This window comes from Sciurus vulgaris (assembly GCF_902686455.1).
Source record: "Sciurus vulgaris genome assembly, chromosome: 9".
NCBI lineage: Eukaryota > Metazoa > Chordata > Mammalia > Rodentia > Sciuridae > Sciurus > Sciurus vulgaris.
The window spans coordinates 50,879,438-50,903,048 of NC_136469.1; the positions used below are offsets into that span (position 1 = coordinate 50,879,438).

Genomic DNA, 23,611 nt, shown 5'->3' on the forward strand with positions numbered 1-23,611 from the left:
AAACATTCTCTTTCCCAAGATTCAAGAAACCCAAATGTTTTTGATTCTGAATCTTCTGATGCAATCTTTTTGGCACACAGGAGATGAATGGAGCTTTCACTTGGGCTGTCAGAATGAATGTATTAATTTGAATGCATATCTCATGTTTCTGGTCTGTGTATGTCTTTTCACCTTTGAATATTCATGTTGTTTTGCTTCAGAGATTATTTACTTTTATTGCAACTGCCATCTTGATTGCAGAATGAATATACTAATTTAAATATGTATTGTATTTTGTATTCTGTAGAGCACCAGTTCTGTCCATATACAGATGTTTATGTTAATGTGAAACAGCTGGGGTGCATTCCTTCCTTCTCCTCCTTTTGCCTCCTTTCCTTAATTCCTCCGTTCTTGTGATCCATGCAGATTTCCCACAACCTTTACCTTGATTCCTAAATACTAATTTCCATGGCTACATTCCCACTATGTAATTATCCTGCCTCCCTCATTTTTACTGAGTCCAAACTAGTTTTCCTCTATCAAACAGAATTTGGGGGGCTTTGGTTATATTGTGAGTAAACTGGAAACTCATTTACCATTGTGAATACCTAGCATGAGAGCAATGAGAATTAAAGAAGACTCCTAGATTTATAAAAACCTGTTTCCCCAATTGGCATCCTTGCAAAATATTAGCACTTTTTAATATCTGTTTACCTGGCTTAACCAAAGTCTTCGTTTTGGTTTTGTAAAAAAGTGTTTAAAAGAAACAGAAGTATATTTTAATACATTAAATTTTTTAATCAGAGCTTCAAAAACCAAGATTGGATACATTTCAACAAGGTAGAAGCTGCTGATATTCTTTCCCTTTCCTCTGGCTCAATGCAGCTTTCATCTTTTAGAGGATTTGAAAAGAAGCAAGTTGACAAGTATTGAAAATGAGGTGCAGTATCCATTATTCCCCTGAATTCCACCTACTCCACTGGCTTCAGTACAATTGGTATCTGTCATCCTCGCCAGATCTGTGGCACAAACCCCTAATTCACAGTGACTGTGACATTGTGGTGGGAGTCGGCACTGATCTGTCTTGCTGATGTGTCAGCCTTTTGGGTCTCCTTCCATCTTGTTATCCATAGACCACTTCTTGGAACCCATTGTCAATCTCAAAGTATGTCATGTATTATAATACGCTTTATCTAAACAAACAAACAAAAAAAAAAAAACAGTGGTAAATGTCCTTCCAGATTTTTCTTCACTAAGCCATCTTTTGAATCACCTTTATTTCCCTCCCAAATAAAACCTGTCTTTCATTTAAACCCTTGTATCCACAGGGGGAAAAGGGAAAGAAAGGCAAAAAGGGGCCTAAAGGGGAGAAAGGAGAACAGGGTGCTCCTGGATTAGATGCACCCTGCCCGTTGGTATGTCTGACTCATGAACTGTCTCCAGGTGGCTTGTGTGAGGGGATGAGTTGGGAGAAGAGCAAGCTGGAGGGACAGTAGCTGCAGGCTTCCTGCTTAGGGTCATTTAATATGGACTTTTAGATGCTAAGAAGCATCTAAAACCATCCTAGTATGTTCCACGTCTTGTCTCGGCATAAGCTCTACCTGGCTTCTTTACTCTCAAGTATTGCTGTCCAGCTGGAACTTGACTATAGGTTCTGAAGGGGAACCAGCATTATTCCTCAACCCTCAAGAGAGAGGGTCACTGTTTTAAGATGAGTACTCATAATAGGACTATGCCCAGCACCATCTTACTTTGTTCAACTTCCCTGGATGTTACTTTTCTGGAAACTTCCAGATTGCTCCTCTCCCAGCCTTTTATTGTTCTAGTTATTTCTTTAGCAGAATCTGTACTTAAGTGAATTCTTGTGTTAGTAACATTATGAGTTAATCTTCACAAACAGGGATTCCGAGGCGTTAAGGGGGAAAAAGGGGAGCCAGGCCAGCCTGGCCTGGATGGGCTGGATGCCCCTTGCCAATTGGTACAGTATTTCCTTTCCTACCACCCTGCATGCAGTTCCTTTGTTGATTACATATTCATCTCTATCAGTGTAAAGTGGTTCTTTCTGAAGCAAGCTTTACATGATAAACATACTACATGCATGTGCATGAACAGGCTCCTTCTGAAATTGTAGAGGGAAGAGAGCAAGCATGAGTTATCAACGAATGCAGATTAACTCACAACTGACATGACTACTGTATCTGTGTTTTTAGAAATATTTAGTCAATAAATATTTAAAGATTAAATTATATAAAAATATTTGATGCAGAGGCACCATTAGGCCATAATTTTTGGTTTTACCCCTCATTTTAACTTTTTTTCTTTTTCTCTAAAATAATATTTTAATAATATTTTTGTCTCTTCCACAAAATTTTTATCAGGCCATAAATAAAACCAAACCTACAGAATTAAGCTTCTGTGGTCAAGAGTTAACCAGTTCGAGGGATTACTGTTAGGAGACCATGTGGAAGAAAACCAAACTTCTAAGATAATAGTCTGCAGCCCAAACCCTCTTCTTTGTCACGTAACCTTTTCAACTTAATGGTCTCTCCTTTTGAAACTCACTTTCCCAAAGTAGACCAAACTCCCTTCTCTCCATTGGCATGAACTCAAAATCTTCCTTATACTAAAATCTAAAATTCTACTGGTTTATCCCTCTCCTTGTACCAATCTGGCGTTACCAACTTCTCCCAAATATTTTATAAAGCTATTTCAACATTTTTTTACACCTTAGACAATAAGAATGTATTTTGTAAAGTATAAAGATAAAATTTTATGGTTATGTTATTCTTGATCTGCATGTTCTTATGAGTCTTCAGTTGCAAGCATGATTCTTTAAAGGTAAATTCATATTTCTCAAACCTTTTAAAAGACTGTATGTATAGAAAAAAATTGGGGCAATAATTCGAGTTAGAAAATCAATATGAAGTGCGCAATCTTTGTTTGCTGGGTACTGATAAGGTGTATTTTATAACCACTTTATTGTAGAAAAATATAAGCATGCCTTCATAATGTGTCCACTTTTCCTGTGTCATTGATTTCATTTGTATCTGAAGAATGCTTATGCTTTAAGTTAAAATAATGTGACATTTAAGAACCCCATCTCTTGTTCAGAATGTTAACAGACTTCTGAAGAATTTAAATAGAGAAAAAGAGATAAATGCCATAGATAACACTTCACTATAAAATATACCTAGGCTGCCTGTCCTGCAATTACATCTTGCAATACCAACTTTCAGTACAGGCATGTGAAAAGTTATTGGCCTATGAAGAGCTATCAACTTCAGATAGAAATGGTTTATCATTAATTATCATTATCCTGAACTCAACCAGAGTCCATAGTGACCAGAAAGTTATTTTTTATTTACTTAATAATGGAGATGTCTATATATGAAATGAAGAGGTATAGTACAGATTTCTTATCTAAAGGTATAAACGGAGTAGAACCTAAGACCGCTTATGCTTTATAAATTGCTTTTCCAACATTAGGCATAGCTTTTTCCATAATTTATATATTTTTAAAACGTATACTCACTCTGGAAAACATTTGTATTATCTACCTTTTAATTTACACTGGGTAATATATTGGGACATGGTAATTAGTAAAAAGATGGCTATGACCAAAGTCACCTAACAGGTAGAAATCTACTTTTTTTTTTTTTTTTTTTTTTTTTAAGCCTGTGGGCATGTGAACTATGATCATTTTTTATCATTTTTAAGAAGTCTGAGGAATTATTTTTCTTTTTACAACAGGGGCCAGATGGATTACCTATGCCTGGCTGTTGGCAAAAGGTAGGTGTTAATGGAATGATTTCTGAAAGGAAGTACTCTTCTTTTTCTGACCTGGCCTGGCCCTTTCCATTCAGAACAGATCTTTTGCATTTGACATTCTTGAGTGATTCTGGCTCCAGAATATCTTGATGAATATATTTACTGCTGATTTCTTTCTAAGCTGATGAGTGAAAATAGTTCTTCACAAACAATTTGGAACCTTCCCTACCTGATTCTTGGTTTGGAATGGAAAGGGGCAGTGTGTCTTAACAGTTTGCTTGTCAAACTCTTTGTCCTTCTCCTGTTTAACAGGATTTCTAATTGTGATTCTTTTTCTATTTATATTCGTTTACTTAGACCAATATGCCAATACATGGTGGAACCCTGTCAATATTAGTCACAAAACTGAGAAAGCAGAAAATATACACTTTTTTTTTTCAGTGATGCCTTGATTTATTTAGGAGAACTTGATTAAATGGGCATCTTTCTTGGCATTCGCTTATTCCTCTTCATATGGCTGCCCTTAGTCACTGCATATGCATGCAGTAAGGACAGGAGCATGTCCTTTATAGAGGATGTTCTATATACAAGGCTGTGTCATAGGCCCTCTCATATCGGGGAAATCATTTCATTTAATCCATGCAATAACCTACTAATGAAACAAATTCAGAGAGGTGAAGGAACTCCTTAGAGCACAGAGCTGTATGTCTAGCTCTCCATGCACAGAACTTGGAGACTAGAGAGTAGAAAACAATGGAAGACTTGAAGCCGGAAAGAGCAGCATATGCTGTGCTTCTCAGGAACCACCGAGGATTCACACGTAATTGTGTGGACTCAATTATAAGGGATGGTGTACCTGCTGCCAAAGGACCAAGGGAGCCCATTAAAGTGAAAATGACCTTGAGGGAGTATAAGAGCTGCTTTGATCATTTTAAATTTTTCTCCAACACTTTATAGCTCATTCAGTATTTTTGGACAGGCATACTCCACTGACAAAATTATATGGAATTAAAAAACAAAGATTGACAAAATTATGTTAAAAAATAATGTGAAATTGGCAAAACTATCTCAGTTAACAATACTATTAGGATTATAGAAACATGAGAAGACACTTGACTCTTCGTTGTCTCTCATATCGGCAATTCCACCACTAAAGGATCCCAGGAGTTTCACCTCCTTGGCCAGGGAAAAAAAAAACCTCTCAACAGTGTCATTTATTTAGTAGCTTCTCATACTCCACTTTCATCCTGTCAGATAATTAGTTGGATTACTTCTGAGGTCAGGTGGGTCTCAGGATGTGAACCTCTTCTTCACCCAAGGAAAATATCCTCTGGCCACCAAAGCCCTGTTCACAGAATCAGCAATACCATCCTGCACTGGGATCACTACTTGCTTTCTACCTTTGCCCTGTAATCTAATAATATAATGATTTTTTAATCCACTCATGAGCACACTTCACTTAGAGGGAGAAGCATCAGCCTATGCTACCCTCTTCATACTGCTGCCCTTAGTCACTGTGTATGCGTGTGCTTGGTTTTCTTTACCCAGCCTCAGAGTTTGGGGTCACTACTGGTTTATGGCTGCCTCTGAAACCCTTCCTTTCTTGTGAAGGCATAAAAATAATGGCAACAGGCAAAAGCCTCATCAGCATTTTTGTTTATAAAATGGCATCCTGCTAGTAAAATGTCTAGTATTAGAAAATTAGAAATCTTTCCCTGGAGAAAGTCATTTTTCCATAAGACACTATATCCTACATAAGATTAAGTATTTTTATTAATCTATCATCTTATACAAAGAAAAATAACTCGGTGATAAAACTGCAGTATTGCCTACCACCACCTCCCCCAAACACACTTATGCAAACCACTCTGACCAGCCTCCTCCAACCCTCCCCACCAAAAAGAAACAATTAGAAAAGTGGAATTTTCTCAAATTTCTTATGTGGTCAACAGCTATCTTAAATAGTCAAGTCAAATGATTTTTAAATGATATTTTAGAAATAAGTCCAGTCAATTGTGTTAACCAAGTCCTATTTTCTGTGGACCACCCTCAGAAACACTGAGGGTGCTTATTAGTCTGTAAACACACTGGCAAATGTCTGTGTGACTTAAAATTCAGAGTGTGGCAGCACTGTGAATCACTGTGCCTAACAAGTTCTCTTGGCATGCCACACTAGTTTTTCATGCAAAACTATTTGATCTTTGCTCAAATTGCTTTTCTTTCTAGACATAGTTCAGTTTTTAAAATTTATCAACACAGGAAGAGTTGCTAAGCTAGAACTGAAGCATAATGTATTAGTCCAAGTGTTATTTGTATAGTGAAAAATTGCAGAATGTATTAAGAGACTATTAGGCTTATCATCCATCATCATTCAAAGGTTGGAAACTACTCACTAGGAAAAATACCTCTAGCCCTGTGCTTCATCTCTCTTAATACTTCACTGAGCTTAATTTTTCCAGATAGAGCTAACAATCTTTCTAACACCTAGGAACAGGTTTTTTTAAGTGAAGTTTTAAACTCTCAGGGGGAAAAAAAGGAATCTTTAAAATTCTATAGATTATTTACAAAACATTGGTTGTAGTGCCCCAAATTTGAAATCTGAGAAAAGTAAGTTTGGAGAAAAGACTGCTTCTGTAGGCAGAGTTTGGGGCATTGATATGATGATGTGCATAGGCAGAAGGAATAGCATTCCCGAAGATCAGAGCACACGACCGGAAGCATACCTATTAGAGCATCTGTATTTCTTAGAAAAGCAAATGTTAATGAATAAGCTGAACGATGACTCAGGCTTAGACACCCTGTGGAGAGTGCATAAAGAGACTGCTATCATTTCATTCTCTGCATTTTACCTTTCTGATTTTTGGGGGTCAACATCAAGGAATTATCCCAGAACTTCCCTGTAAGTTCGCACTCAACAATGCTCCTCAATCTGTCAGATCTCATTTCTATTCTAGGAAAATCTTCATAACGATGGCTGCTCAGAACGAAGGGCCTGGGCCCTGCGGTGTCTTAGGACACCACAGTGGAACCTGTCATACAGCTTGAGCCCTGAGAGCAGGAAGGTCTACCTTGCCCAACATTCCAGCAGGTCAGAGAGAGCCAAAGGAAAACGGAACGCAGAATAGAAGGCCCACGTATCATTATATGTAGCCCGGTCAGAATCCTAAGGCCTTTTCCACTGTAAAACTGGAAGATTACGTAAGGGACAAATACAAAATGTGATTTAAGAATTGCCTATGTGATAAAATCCTAAATTTTCTGCTTTCCCAGAACAGTTACCAAAACAAACTTACTGAAAATTTTAGTGGTGAAGGAAAAACAGGGATTGAACTTAGGATGGAACTTGTAATATTCTGCAGTTCAGAAAGTTAGATCTGGGACACACATCGCATGATCCATTAGCTCACTGATAAAAGACTGTAGTCAAGGTTCTACCAGCTTTCTTAAATGTTAATTTGTAATTGTTATCCAAGACTACTAATGCCATGTATGTCTTTTTTATTGTCTGTTTTTCTGCAGTGATGAATCTAACCTTCCAAGCATGAAGTTATGTATATAATGGTCCACTTTCTATATTTATAGTTGAAAACAGAATTGCAGATTTTACAAGTCTGAGATATGTTTACATAGAGCTGCTTCTTCCTGTCCACAGTAGTACATGTGTCCATCTCTTTTCTGCTTACATCTGAAATTGGGCAATTTATGAAACCAGTGAGAAGTCTGCAAAAATATATATATAGATCAGTATCTATTTTATGTGAAGATATGTATTTATAAGGACATCCGTGATAGAGAATGATTGTTCTTGCTATTTTCTTACTTTGGGCTTGTGAATTGCATGGACAAAAAGTGCCATGACATAGTTTACATGAAATTGTGACCAAATATGGACTCAAGGCTATGACCATGTAGCATACTGACCGATTTTGGAGTTTGCTCTCACATCCCCAGTCACCTTCCCTGTTAACAATGATTCATGCCCACACTACCCACTGAAACAGACTAAAAAAGCATGACTATGTGCCAAACCTGTCTCTCCTTGTGCAAATTCAGATGCTAGCATGCTGCTTGATGAGTCCTTTGATTACATCTGAGCTTTTATTCCTTTTGTCATCTCAAGGGGGTTACACCATGGCTTATTGCCAAAAAGAGATAAGGTTGGTGGAAAGCACACAATTGGTCTATTATTTTGAGGGAGTTGCAGTACCAACTGCAGATCTCCAGCTTCCAGTATTGCGGGCTCATATGGCCACCTTGGTTGAAATACCAAGGGGTTGAGCTGATTGCTGCCGCTGGTTTTCCTGGTGCTGCTCTTGGCAGTGAAGACACAGGAAGAGGACCGGTTCAGCATCCTGCGCCGTCTCTGGTGTGACCAAGAAGGAAAGAGGTTTACAAATGCGAACACCCAGAACTGCAGACTTTTTTAATAAACCAAATTCCAGTGAGTGTTAATCTGGGTGCTTTTGGAGAAAGACAGCCATGCAGCACTTCTTTTGGAACAGGAGATCCTTGGAATGTCAGTCCCTGTTCGTGAGGACAGTGGGCGTGCACTTTGCATCAAAGCCCAGATTGCTGAAGAAGTACCATGTCCCAAGAAGGGGTCAGCCAAAATGCCCTCTCCCAGGGGCGCAGAGGAGCTCACCAGTACAATCTTTACCAAAGTTGATACTCAAGCTTTCCTTCCTTCCAAGATCCAGCCGTACCAAACATTTTCTACATGTTCTAGAAACAAATAGGTATTTTTCATTCTTTTAAAAATATTTTTGGGTGTTTTTTTTTTAGTCCCAGAAATATTTGTTTCAGTTTTTATCACATCTGTCTTGAACAATATTTTCAAGAGAAGTCTTCAAATAATAATTTGGTGTCAATACTCAAAATGACATTTCTTGTTTTAGATAAATGAATAAAAACGCAACTTTGTTTTCAGTTTAATCATTGTGAAGCATGAAAGTAAAGCATTTTTTTCAGTATTTTTTGACTTTTTACATGATGAATGTAACAGATTATCAATTAATAGACAAGATTTGTCACATTTGATAGCATTAGCTCACTTCTATTTCTTATGATTGTTTTTTCTATAAATTTCTTTCTTTTCATATTTTTAAATGTTTCTTATTCACAGACCAAACCTGAGACCTCAAAAAGCTATGAAATACAGTTGCCATAAAGAGTATGTTTTCATCTACTTGCTCAAAAATTACCTAAGCATATTAGACTGAGCATTTCTTTGCACAGTAAGGAGTTGGTCACATGTTTTGAAGTGGCTTAAGTGGAACGGTTACATGAGGAGAAACACTGTTGATAGTAGTCACCTGTTAGCCCACTAGAGAGTTTAATTTCCTTCAAGGATTCAATGCCATTTTGCGGGGAAATTTCTAGTTTTATGAATAGGGATTTTTGGTTTTGTTTTTTTACATCACCAGAGGGGAAATGAGCTCATTGTTGGTCTGTGGTAACAACAGTTAAGATATAATCACAAGACAGGATCGTAAGATCCTTATGCTCTGTCATATTATGTAACCAGATGCTCAATGATTCAAAATTGTATCTTTTTAAATTAATTTGTTTCCAAGGTTAAAGATATGGTTGAACCATTAGATCGGTCTACTTGGTAATATTTCTTATAACATTCCACACCCCAAGTCAATTTAGCTTTTGAAAATAGTGGAGTATCTTATATGGCATAGATAGGATAAGGTATTGTTCAACTTCTACAACGATTCGTCTTAAATGGTTTGGAAAAAGTGAATTGGAGTGGAACTACATTCTGTTCAGAAAAACCACCTACCATCTTGAGAAAAGTCTGCTGGCTGTATTTCTATCCTCCTTTCTGTTCTTCTAGTAGAAAAAAGTATTAAGATGGATTACTACTTAACACTTGGACAGCTTCAGATAAGAATACCTCAACATCAAAAGAGAAGCATTTCACATATAAGCAAAATTTTAGAATACAGCCCTTTAAGGAATACTGGGCTGTCCTGTGTGTATATTGGCTTTTTACTCTAAGTGATTTGACAGAATTGACTTATTCCATGACTAAAGGAAGTTATAAACTCCCATTTCATGTATTACCTTGGGAAAAACAAAGGGATGATGGCGCTCCTCCTTGTTCAGTGGAATTTCGAGGTCTGAATCACCATGGATGATCTGAAAGTTTTGATGATAAAAGTGTTCATGCACCATCTTATCAATACAGGAAATCTGCAGATAACTTCCAAATGAATAATTAGGATTGTTGATATATGTTAACATTTTTCTTAAATACTTTTTTTAATTTATATTATTGGAGAGAGGATTAGGGAAAATATATGAAAGACACATTGGAAATAAGTCAAGGTTAGGTTTTACTTCTGATAAAACATCTTTAAAGGATGCAAATTATGTTTTAGCTTTAAAACTGTTTTCCATTCACATTGGCTGGTGCTAATGTATTTTATTCTTTCTTTATGGACAATGCAACTCTACTATGGATAATTTCATTTCTCTAATTGCATTCCTAAACTCAGTGTGTGATTTTATTTTTAAAATTCATGAATTTGCTCTAATTATGGTTCAATGACCAGCCTTTCTTAATGTAAAGTGTGCCTACAGAGGATGTGTTTTTACTTGGATCATGGGTCCCCTTGTTTCATGCATCCTATGCCTTTAGCAACTTTCGTTATTCTCATCTCTTTCACTCACTCATCTTTTCAGCTTATATAATTTGATCAAACTTGATACAGTTAGTGATAAGAGTCCACACACTCCACTGTTGCATAAATATGTCTACATTACTCTTCCAGTTTTCCTTTTGCATTTTCAAAAGCAGTCCTGGAGGAGTTTTCTTTATCATCTGAGTTTATAGAGAACATTGGAATGCCTTTCATTTCTGCCAATAGAAAGGTCTTATTTTTAAATTTACAGTTTGTGCATATGATGTCCTAATGGGACAAGAATTTATGCATCCTGTAGTTGATACTACATGTCCTTTGTCTGCAATATGTGTGTTGGGAAAATGGTCACATCAGCATAGCTTTACCTATGTGAGAAGAGCATCTTTGGTATCATATTTTTATCACTTAAGAAATGTGCTTAATTGCCAAGATTTTTTTAAAATATTACTATTGAAGCATGAAATGCTACTACTTTTTATCCTCCCTTTCCCAACCATATATTGTCTTACCCAGAATTAATTGGGGTACGTCTGATGACATTTTAACATTTTCTAATAAGCAACTAGAAGGAACATAGATGCTAATATTTGAAACCTTGTTTTTCTTCTATTTCTTGGTGATCAAATTATATTAATATTTAATACTTCTAAAAGTAGAACTTTATAACTTCAACAAATGAAAACCCTGTTATCCCTAGGAAGTTAAGGTCCATAGGAACCTTATCTTTCCAAAAAGAAATCACATGTGATGCAAGGTGTTACAAATCACACATCCTAAACGTGTTTAACCAAATTATGATTCTGCTGAATTATTTTAGAATATAAAGACCTTCAGTCCATACTCTTTCCCATTTTCCCCTAATGTGTCTTCACATTGGCTAGATTTGCTATAGGCCAGAATAGAAATGCTCCTCTAACTTAAAGTTTTAGTGGATTTATTTTTTTGCTAATTCAATACCAATAAACATTTTAATTGCATTTTTCATTAAAAAATATATTTAAATGCATAAATTACCTATGCTGCTTTTTGATGGAACTGTTCTTTGGGGAATAGGAAGACATTTTCAACCTGACCTGTTATGTTTGATTTATTGACAAAGTACCAACATTTCTAAAAATGCAGTTGATATTCTGTCATATCTCAGAAAAATTATTGAGTTGGATTCACAAAAGAATGTCTTACATATCGTTGACATTTATGTGAATATTCTTAATACTGTTGTAAATGTTTCATTCAACTTGACATTTTTAAAAGATGTATGTATCTTATTTTTCTTTAGGAAATATTATATTTTTATTTGTGTTTTTTACATTTTAAAGTTCATCTATATGTGCAGCTATTTTTATATTGCCAAAACCTCACATAAATACAAAATAAGAGGAAAATGAAAAAAAATTGGCAAACATTTCATTGCATTTTTTAAATGTTTCGTGGGCCAGTCTAATGTGATTGATTATTCTAAGAATGTGTTGTGTCTTATCGCTGTAAATATGGCTCAGACCTGATTATTTCACTAATGTAAATATTTGAAAGGTTGAATTCTCCCTGTTTGATTTCTTATTTCAGTTTCATTGTAGTTTCTCCAGCTGACATTACTGAAGAAAAAGACACAAAGTTTTCGACTTGCAGTTTGGAGATAATTGCATTGTGTTCATTTTTTAATTTGTTTTTATTTGCTTTTTAAACTTATTTTCAGGGTTCCTAGTTTGTGAGAAGTTGATCTTCAGAATTATTTTTACACTATTTATGACTTATTTTCATAATGTAAAAAGTGTGTAATTATTACATATTAATCCAAACAATAATGAATTGTACTGTTATAAAGCTTTATTGATATTCATGACAACCTTGGCCTGTTTTCTTCGATTCCAACAGAGTCCACACAGAATTTTGTTCTGCTTTTCTACAATATCATACCCCCCACCATCCAACTATGTACACATGGCTAACTATGGTGGTTTTTAAGAACTAGTACTTTCTACTTTAATAGTGTTTCCCCTCCAAATTCACTTTCAGAATTTCTGATCTTGGTGAATTAACTTACCTCACACTCTGTTGTCTCTTATCTCCAACCTATCGAATTAGTCATACTGTGAGCTTAGAATGTTGTTTACAATAATCACTTAATAGCTACTTAGTGAATGACGGTTGACTAAATGCCTCACCCAGGCATCAATTATTTGCAAGTCCCAAATGAAAGCACCTTTCACTGCTAATCTTTCTTGATCTTACCATTGGCATTAAGTGCAGAGAACCAGAACCACTGCTACCCTCTGACACCCTGCTCTCTCGTCTCTTGCTCCGTCTACTTATCCTTTGTCAGCTCTTCCTCCTTTACCTGATCGTTAAATAATGACCCTCAGGGCTGTTGCCTTCATCTCCTCTTGTGGCTTTTCTTCTCTACTACACATACTGTCTCTCTTCAGGAAAGCTCATTCAATCTTCTGTCTCCATCCAGACTTCCTCGTCCCTTCCTGATCACTAGCCTTAGTCGTGTCCTGGATGCCCCACAGGTGCTCATCATATAACTTAGAGCCTGCGGTATCAATGAATGGTGCCAACTTCACCCTCTGCCACCCAGGCAAACAAGATGGAAACTTTAGAATCCTTTGAGATACTACCCACCTCTCATGGCCCACCTGTGTCCTCACAGCATCTAACCATGACCATATCTCCTCAAGTCTAATTCCTAAATCTCAGATTCGCCCCTTCTCTCCATTCCTGTCACCACTGCCTCAGTTTGGACATCCTCATTTATGTCTTGGACTTAAAAGTCTTCTAATTATTGCCCCCCTCCAACAACTAATAACCACCTTTACTTCATACCCTGTATCACCCTAAGGATGATGATTTAAAGAAAGCAATGAAATCTGAGAAGATTTTTCATTTGACATTTCTTACAAAGGACATTTCCTTTCAGGGCACCATTATAATAAATACAGACTTTTTTTTATATTGTTTCTCAATATAACCCAAGAACATGTGCCAAAGCAATTTTACTAACAGCTGGAGGGGTGGTTTAGTCAAGTTCCTTCCTTCCCTTACTTAAAATCCTCCAGTCCTTCCCCATTCTCGTGCAAACGCTTTGGTGTAAAGTACAAAGCCTAGTGTGATGTGATGTACTGAACTTTAGAGAGCATCCTATCTTGCTGGTCAGCAGCCCTCACCCAAATGTTTTCTCAAGTTCAACTATTCCGTAAGTCCTTAAACTCTGTTGCCTAGACCTGAAATCATCTCTAATCCCATCTCTAGTATCCATCTAGGAGATGAGGAACGTATGCTAGCTATTCTTCATGCATAAACGTACCAATCACCCCTTCCTGCCAAGTTGAAATACTGCTCCACTTAAATTCTTGTGCTTATCACTGCTAAACTCTTATCAGATTGTTAGTAACTGTACGTTCATCCATCTCTCCACTAGATGGGGAACAAAGAATGAACTCAAATCACAGCAGCTTCTCAAATATGTTTAAATACACAAACAAGACAAATTGCAACAGCAACAAAATCACCAGGATTTACAAATTTAGGTAAATTAATCTTTATTTACGAATTATAGGTAAAATAATCTACATTGGTTATATGGAGCATGCCCAGGTAGTTCTCAAACAAAGGAAATGTGTTAAGACCTTTGTCAAGGCTAAGACTGTTTTATATGAAGTAAGGAGTAAAAAATCACCTAGTTGCTAGGTGTAAGATCACCTACTAAGTGACTAGAGAGGATTAAAAGTTTAAAGACACCAGCAGGTAGTCAATGCCCAAAATCCCAGCTACTTGGAAGGCTGAGGCCAAATTCAAGGCCAGTCTGGGTAACTCAGCAAGACTCTACCAAAATAAAAAAAATTAAAAAAAAAATTTTTTTTAATTGTTTGGGAGATATTGTGTAGTTGGAGAGTATTCCTGGGTTCAACCCCCCAGTACTGGGGGGAAAAATACCATTTAAGAAAGTAGAGTGGGTCTGAATTATCCCTGTGGAGAACAGGAGTAAACAGCAGAAGCACATAATGATCGTTGGGCAGTTTAGAGCAGGTTTGTGAAGTTAAGGACTACAATTTTGTTATGGTGCAAATCTGTACCTTTGCACAGTATGCATGGAGTTACCATCCATTTAAACACCAAATATTTACCTTCTAAACTACCTTCCTCTCTGCTTGTTTGTTGACTTTTCATTGTCCTTCCATGTTTGAAGGCTCAATCTAGTCCAGGAGTTCTTGAACTTAGCATTCATCAGAATCACCTGGAGAGCTTGTAAAAACAGATTGCTGGGCCCCAGGACCTGAATTTCTGACTCTACAGCTTTGGGATGGGACTTGAGGATTTATAGTTCTAACCAACTCGCCAGCCGTGGTAATATACTTGGCCAAGTCCCACACTTGGAGAACTGGTAGGCTCTTCTATTTTAATGGACTTTAACTATACATGGCACTAATGTAAAACTGGTGAACTTCCTTTTTATGGTGACCTAGGAATTTCCCTTTCCTTATCCATGCCTTATCTAAAACTGAGTCACTCTTTTTCAACTACCTCAGGTGGAAGCCAATTATCCCACCCCACTCCTACCTTAAGGATGGAAAGAGTTGGTCATCCACGGGGTTCCTTATTGCTAGTTCTCCACAATTCCATCCACACATACAAAACCCTATTGTTCTAGGGTCATGTTGACTGAGGAGTAGCACCTTCTTCCCCTCCCCACTGCAGCCAGCTACTGACTTCTCAGTCATTCTTTTCATTCCTTGAAGACTTTGCTACCTGGCTTAGTCTTCTTCAACCTCCATTCTGCTCTCATCATAGAAGTGACTTAAATGTCAGCATGGGCAGTAGAGCTGACAGAATCTGTTATCTTTTTGGACTTCATTCCTAATGATTTTTTATACTCTCCAATGCTGCCACCCATGTACTGATTTTCAGAAATCCCCAGAACCACTCTAACTCTGCCATAATGAACCAAAACATCCCATGATGAGCACTCATCTCCTACCACACTCTCTCACCTGATAACTCCCTCTGTGCCTGTCTTGTGCCTTACAACTTTCATTCCCTTTATCTTGCAGGCTTCGCTGCCACGCCTTGCATAACTCCACCCTCTCTCCCCTCCCACTTATGTTACACAGATCAAATTTTCATCTTCACCAATGCCAACTCCCTTACCCCATCACTCTTCCTTTTGCCCATTTGGCAAAAGTCAAACCTTGTAATAATCCACCTGTCTACTTTCTCTGGTCTAGTTCACTCGATGTCATGAGCGAGGTGGGGGCAATTCAATTAGTGGTTCAGATTGGTCCTATCACAAATTCACAGTCTTCAAACACATTCATGCATTCAACAACTACCACCAACCAACAGTCCACTACTCACACAGTTGGTGAAACCAAAACTTACCATCACATCCTTCTCATCATCTCCAGCCACAGTTCAAGACCAGCAGCTTCTACAGGCCCCATATGTACTGTAACTGCCACAATCACAGAATCCCCATGGCCACAACCTAAAGGCCAGGTAACTGGTACCCTCCTTGTCTGGTTTACTACAATAGCACATCTCACTATAGTTGGTCCGACCCTGCACAGAAGTCAGACATTTCCCTGCTTATAAGCGTTTAAATTGAAGTCCTTCATTTCTCCCAGAGTAATTCAGGTTTACCAGGTTTCTCCCAGGTTTACCAGGCCCATCTGAACTCAGCCACAGCTACTTCTCTTGCTTGCTTCTCATCATTGCTTCTGTGTCTCATCTAGACAACCTGCATTTGTTTTTCAATTCTTTGACCAAGCTCTTCTCCATCACTCCCAGATTTTTCCTCTACCACTTTTTCAACCCTTTTTAGCCTAACATCCACTTTACCTCACTAACTTATTCCTGGTCCTCAAATTTCAGCTTAGTCATGGTTACCTCTAGGGAAACTTCTCTAGGTCCTCAAGTCATAGGCGGCTCTCTCTGCACTTTGTCCTTCAATACCATCACACCCTTACACGAGATGACTCCATAAAGAGAAATGTCGGTGTTGTTGCTTTTATGTCCTTAATGTCCTGCACATAGTTGGTAGTCAATACTTGTTGAAGTAAGCAACTTGAAGTGATTGTCCAAGGGTATACAGAACTAGTCATCCAGAAATAATATAAGCAATCACATGGCTAAGTAGACAGCACAATAGTAAGCATAGTCCATTAAAATTCGCATGACTTTTCCACCAACTGAGAATTGATAGCAAAGAGTCTTTTACAAAAGCACAATTCCCTATGTATCTTTCTATTCTCTCTAAATTATAGCATCAACCTCAATAATCATAGCAAAAAGACCTAGGAGGACTTTTCTGAACCAAACTGTGTTCTCCAGAAAACAAGTTTTCTTAAAATAGTAAACATATATTCCACAAATAAGGTCTGTCAAGATAAGCGTGTGACCTGGAAGGCTGGGGATGTAGCTTGGTGGTAGAGCACTTGCCTGGCAAACATGAAGTCCTGGGTTTGCTCCTTGGGAAAAACCATGGGCACACACATGAACTGAAATATCTGTGGAAGGAATAAAGGACACAGTTTTCATAGAACACAGTTTGGAAAATGCTCTACTGTATTACTGGCTCTAACTCAGTCAAAAACCTGCTCTGAGGTACACATGTAGGCAACGCTTGTTGCTCCGTTACCTCCCAATCACAAGGGTTTTCGTGGACTCACTCTCTCCAGAGCCATCCTCATTGGTAATTCCTCACTCCTTGAAACTTTTTACTCCAGATTTTTATCTCCACTTCCACCCTCAATACTCATCTCTCTACCCTCCAAGGCACTAGTATTCAATCTTAGTCTGAATTGAAGCCTGTCCTCAGCATCCACTAAAATTCATCATCAAGGGTGATGACGAGATCCAAGAGTAATCAAGTCCCATTTGGGAAACACTTCAGTGGAGTGTATACTAGTCAGTGTAATTTCATAATTTTGAATTCATGAAAATAGGAAGGTTAGAATCTGATGCAGAATAATTTCTTCAAAAAGCATGTTATATGAATATATAAATATACCATAGGCAATTTTACCTTTATGCATAAATAAAAAGAACTAATCAAATATAACTAAATAGATGAACAAAAGGTAGTAGAGAAGAACGGGAGAGAAGGCAGATGGGAGGGAAAATGGGGATCATGAACTGAAATCAAATTCTATGCATGCACAAATTTGTCAGGATTAAACTAACTACTATGTAAACAATAAAGCTATAGTTAAAACAAACAAACAAAAAAAAAACAGGTTGAGAAACATTCATATACCCTCAAAAAGAGAGAGACAGAGACAGGGAAAGCCCAAGACCAGAGAACTTGCTCTTAATCTCTCTCTGCCACCTAAGGAGAGAATCCTCACCCAAAAATGATCATGCTGTCACCCTGATCTCAAACTCCCAGCCTCCTCCAGAACTGTGGGAAATAAACATTTATCTTGTAATAAAAAAAAATATGTAAACAAGCAAAGAAAGTGAGTCACATTTAAATTGGACAAGTACATCAAATCTTTGAGAAGATGGGAATATTGAAATGGTCAGACAAGAAATCATCTTTGATTCCATCTGTGACTAAAACGTTTAATAAACAAGGTATTAAATTTTAAGTCATTTTGATATGAAATAACCACAGTTTCTGAGCCTACCTTCATAAAGCAAAATAAACAGAAGCAAATAGGAATGGAAAAATCAGGCTAAGATGTTTGACAACTTATTTCTAGACAATTTTATTCATGTATTTTATACTATTTGCTTAAACTTTGTGGTCATAACTTATGGGATGATTAGCTCTCACTCTTTTAAATTCTTCTAGCAATTATGGAATTGTGGTACTATTCTGAGAATGCTACAGTAGTAAAGGCATCTATTCTACTTTGAGAGCTAAAGGATTCATAAATTTCAAGAGTACTTTACTCCCAGACACACTTTTCTCAAAAAAAAAGTGTGGAAAGAAAAAGTGATGGGGAAGAAAAATGATTACTGTTTTAAAAATATATACCAAAGAGAGGGAAAATGTGTAACATAAGGGAAAATTAAGATAGAGAATTTGACAAAATTCAAAATGGAATGGAGTTTTTCTTCACCTGATCAGGATTGACAAACTAAAGACCTACGAAAGTTAGAAACATTCATTTCAAAATTGGAAAAAAAAAAAAAAAAAAAAAAAAAGAGAAGACATTCAATATCACTGCTCTTTTTAAATCATGTGTTGAAGGTCTCGGTCAACTCAATTAGAAAAGAAAAACAAGGTGTAAGTTTCAAAAAGAAAGAATACTGCCTGGATTCATTTTCTGTAGCTGCTGTAACAGACTAATAAAACTCAGTGGCTTAAAACAATACAAATGTGTTATATTACAGTTCCATAGCTCAGAAATCCAGATCTCACTGTGCTGAAAATCAAGGTGTGGGCAGGACTGTGTTCCACTGGAGACAAGAGTCCACAGAAGATGAGTGACTTAGCCAAGGTGACACACCTATTAACAGTAGACCCTGGAACCAGAGTCTCTTCTCAGAACTTTGTTTTCAGCAAGATGGAGCATGAAAGGTTCTTTGTGTGTGTAGGTGTGTGGGTGTGTATGTGTGTGCCAGAAAAAATAGTATTTGAAATTTTTGGTTATCAATATTTTGAAAGCCTTCTTAACACATAATTTCTACGAGGTGTTTTGGGGTAAGAAAATTCCAAATTCTCATTTTTTTCTGAGGTAAGCTCTTCCCTCTTCCCTTTAATATTAATAACAATTTCTAGAACATTCTCAATTGATGTTTGCAAATTTCTTGCCAACCAAAGACTTCCATGTTGAAAAATCCAGTTGCTAAAACAAAAGGGACTAAATTTGAATCCCTGTTCAATCACTTACTAAGGCAAGTCATCTGATCTTAATCAGTTTCAATTTCCCAATTTGTAAAATGGGAATGATAAAATTATTTGCCTCGAGGTGGTGAGTGAATACAAATTTTACTGAGTACTTACTACGTACAAGTGCTCAGGTCAGAATCTGGCCCAGGGCCAGAACTCCATAACCCTCTAGCTGTTATTCCCTATGAAGCAAAGCCTTGCATATCTATTACTTTGTAGAAAGTTTGTAATGATTAGAAGGTTCTGTTCTACATTTAGAAAGAGACATTTGCTCTTAAATGCCGAATGTGATTGCTTACATTTCATGTACTATTTCACTGTCCCCAAAGTATCTAAAGACACCAATTCTGATATAAAAATCTAATGAGAAAGGTAGTTCCTTCTGATAACTTGAGTTAAAAAATAATGTTATCATGTCCAAAGGCTGTTGGCAAGTTTCCTTGTGTAAAGATAGTAAACTACTGACAGGAGAAACACATATAAGAAAGAACAATAAGAGGGAAGCCATCAAAAGACAGTTGAACTTAGAAACATCAGAATGGAGGTATTTTCTGCACTTTCACCCATACTGTTTGCACAGCCTCGTTCACCAAGATAGAATCCCCAATGCCCTGCTCAAGCAAGTGCTCCGCCCACCAGAACACTTACATAACCCAGAATTTTGTGTTCCCAGCCTGGTACTCTGCTGAATATTGTCATATTAACAAAAACAAAGAGATTATTCACACTTAGCTTGGAGTAAATGGGCTTTTCTTGATCTAGTCTCTTCCAGTTCAACTTCAATGGAGCAGAATTTTGTCAACATGCAAAAAGGTTAACACATACAAGTATTGTCACAGATAACTACAGAACTCTAACTTTCTAACAATTCAGCGTATGGTCGAGTTCTCAAAGATACTTAATTTTGACCAAAAAAAAACAGGTTATATTATTATATAAAATAGGTCACTGCAAGAAGTCATTGAGTAACAGCTCCGTGATGCTTCCGCTCCAGAAGTGATGCCTCTGGCTCATGAGCACCCAAGTTGTTTTTCAAACACCAGTGATAGATTTGCAATGAACCAAGAAAATGTTCTTGTTCAAGATCCTTTATGGCCAGTGGCATGAATTGAAGTGATCCACCAAAACATCCAAATCTAACCGGTTGCTTGGTTCTATGCAATGTGGAACCTGTGTAACCAAAGCTGAACGAGTAATCAGATTTAACAGTGATAGGGCTGCCCCAAGCTCTGTGCAAATAAGAAACAAAGGAAATCATGAGCTACCCAAGGGTCGGGCTAATAGTAACAGATGTCAATTAATGGAAACTTATCACATACCATTATGCTGAGCATCACATATTATCTCACTTAATTCTCATAATCACACTGAGTTGGGTACTTTATCATTCCCATATTAGACATCAGATAGAAATCTGAAACTCAGAAACATTGAGTAATTTATCCAAGCTCACATAACTAGAATTTGAAATCAAGCACCACATTCTTACCCACAGTGCTAGAACTAATGGCCTTTCGGGCAACACAAAGTTAGAGATAGATTCAGGGTGCAATGGGGCACAAGGGAAGGTCATTTGTCATCACAGTGTCTTGGGAGGCTGAGGCAGGAGGGTCACAAGCCTGAGGCCACCCTCAGCAACTTAACAAGACCCTGTCTCAAAATAAAAATAAAAACTGGGGATGTAGCTCAGTGGTAAAGCATTCCCCATACCAAAAGTAACAGGGGGAGGGGCATTTGACCCTATAAACTACATTTCTCATTCTACAACTCAAAATGCTAATTAATAAAAAAAAAAAAGGTGAATGGATTCATGATAGGAAGTTACAAATCCCATCCAGGACCCTGAAGGCCACCCCACCACCCCAATGTCCGTCCTTAACACCCAGAATTGGTCCATAGGGATCAGAAGGGTGAACTCTTCCCTCCACTGTAAGATCAAAAGAAAATTGGGAATCATGATACTTGCTAAACATGTTCTCTGTCTCTCCATAGTATATATCAAATCTCACAGTAAACTGGGTCACCATCTCTTGATGAGCTTCCCATTTCCAAAAGCCAGTCATAGCCCAACAAATCTCATCTTCAATAAAATACAAATTTTTCAGGGTAAGCCCAATAGCAGGAAGAAGCCAATTATAGTGATTAAACTGACACAAACTTCAAGTGTAACTCTGGACCCAGGCATCAAATGTGCCCAACTATGTAAATGTCATATGTGTATGCATATTATATGCACACACACACACACTCTTAGTTCTCGGGACAGCAAGAACCAATCCAATAGTACAAAAGCAGCAAATCTGTATTCCACAATAAAAAAGGATAAAATTATGATTTAAAAAGTGAACAAACCTCATTACATGATTAAGGTGCTATTTTGTTATAATTACTATATTGAGAATATTCACCCATTTAGACTAACATCGCTAGTGAAAAATATGAGTCAGATAATAAAAAGGGATGCCTAAGGAGAAAACTGTCAAAATAAATTCATGAATCTTAAGTATTAAAATACTTAAATTCATGGTTAAAATGCTTTGAGTTAGAACAGTTCATGGTGGAGTGGGCTTGAGATTCTCCTCAACTGATCAGCCTCTTTTCTGCAAGGGAGGAGACAGGAATGAAAGCATCCACGTAATGCAAGGCGTCATGCAAGATCGGGGACTAGGGCCAAAGCTTCCATTTAACAGCACCCGGTGGCTCAGAGCACTTTTTGTACGGCACCGCGCAAGAGTAATTATATACTGAATTCATATTTCACACGTCTTCTGAAATGCGAGGGCACTTTCACTCAGAGCTGAACTTAGGGCACTGACTATTACCAGTGTCAGTGAAATAAAAGTAGGAAGTATTCCATCAATGAAACCTAAGGAGCAACAGAATCACTGAAACCTAAGTGGGAAGGAAAGCGACACCGTGAACCTGTGCGTCTTCAGGACACCGATGGATGCAACATTCGGACTTCCAGAAAAACAAGATCTGATTTAGAGAGAAGTGGAAATGACTGGGAGGTAAGACAGGAGGGGACGTTGGGACACATTTAGGTAACCGTGAAGTAAACATACAGAGGGGACAGCTCAATGAGGTTAAGGGTCCTGGTTTCTGGCAGCCTCAGGTGTTCGAGGTACATGGCCATCCCCCTGTGTCTGCACTTGTCTCTTTCTATGATCAGTTTCCTTTTCATAAGGACTAGTCAGATTAGGACTCACCCTAATGACCTCGTCTTAACATCTACAAAGACTTTTCACTATATACAAATCACTATATACAAATACTCCAAGTTAGGGTTTAACATTTTGAGGGAACACAATTCAACTTTTAACAGGAAGATAGAACTGAGAGCAACAAAAAAAAAATCATACACACAATTGAATGTATGTATAGTGTCACTGGAAGCTTTGGTTTTCTGCCCCAAATCATGAGACTCAGTCAACTGCTGCAAAACTAGGAGTAATTTTCTGGGTATGAGGCCGATACTTGAAAACCAAAGAGTTCAGCATACAGTACATTGTTTCTGCAATAGACTTATTTTTAAAGGGAGGCCTTCATAATAAAGCAATTTTGATTACCATAGTCTTTTGCTGATAGCAATTTTTATGTAATTAATATAGGGATTTACTTATACTTCAGACTGCAAGCCCAACAACTGGGATGACTAAGTAGATAACTTACAACTTTAAATTATAATCAACCAAGTCAGTTTGTAAATTATGAAAATGTCAATGTGTAAGCAGCTACCTGAGCCCACTTGTGTAGCATTTACTACATAAGGAGAAACATATTAACATTTGTTTTTAATCTCCAAGACTTGTCACACATATTTTTAAGTGAAAGAATCAAATTAAAAACAATACCAAAGGAGTTCAGAATTTTAATATTTTGACCTTTTTGTTTAATGATTCCATTAAATTTTATTTTAGTACTGGGGATAGAACCCAGGGCCATCTACTCAGCCCCCATCTCCAGCACTTTTTTTTTTTCTTTTGAGACAGGATATTTCAAAGTTGCTGAGGCTGGCCTCCAAATTGCCATCCTCTTGTCTCAGCCTCCCAAGTTGCTGGGATTACAGGCATCACCACCATGCCTGGCCTTAAACTTTAATATTGCAATGAAGTTGTAACTTTGTTTCATTAATATTTAATTTCATTATAAATTAGTAACCCTTAAGTTAGTGATATTCTGTAATGAACTAAACATTTTATGTTTCATAGTATATTTAGTCTCTGGATAGGGTGTAGCTCAGTGGTAGAGCAACATGCTTAGCATGTAAGAGATCCTGGGTTCAAATACCAGCACACAAAACCCCAAAACAAAAAATGAACAAAAACACAATATATTCAGAGTCCCATTAATAACTAACAAGAACACTGGG

General features: G+C 37.3%; 1 protein-coding gene and 1 long non-coding RNA gene across 6 annotated transcripts in view; one reads left to right on the top strand and one right to left on the bottom strand.

Moving 5' to 3' along the window:
• The window catches only part of COL25A1 (collagen type XXV alpha 1 chain), a 453,979-nt gene extending 444,153 nt beyond the window's left edge, over positions 1 to 9,826 (top strand). Inside the window, exons 36-37 of the mRNA XM_079153601.1 lie at positions 1,880 to 3,768; positions 7,267 to 9,826. Coding sequence (XP_079009727.1) covers positions 1,880 to 2,110 — 231 coding nt within the window. The 3' untranslated portion in view covers positions 2,111 to 3,768; positions 7,267 to 9,826. The remainder of the gene's footprint in view (positions 1 to 1,879; positions 3,769 to 7,266) is intronic.
• Positions 1 to 23,611, bottom strand: part of LOC306669557 — a 137,207-nt gene that overhangs the window by 81,142 nt on the left and 32,454 nt on the right. For 2 of the 5 annotated variants that reach the window (XR_013766153.1, XR_013766154.1), the window contains exon 1: positions 9,820 to 9,896. The exons of 2 other annotated variants lie outside the window; for them this stretch is intronic. This is a non-coding gene — a long non-coding RNA (uncharacterized lncRNA). Of the gene's footprint in view, positions 1 to 9,819; positions 9,897 to 23,611 lie in introns of those variants that run through there. One more of the 5 variants, XR_013766152.1, reaches the window with a different exon arrangement.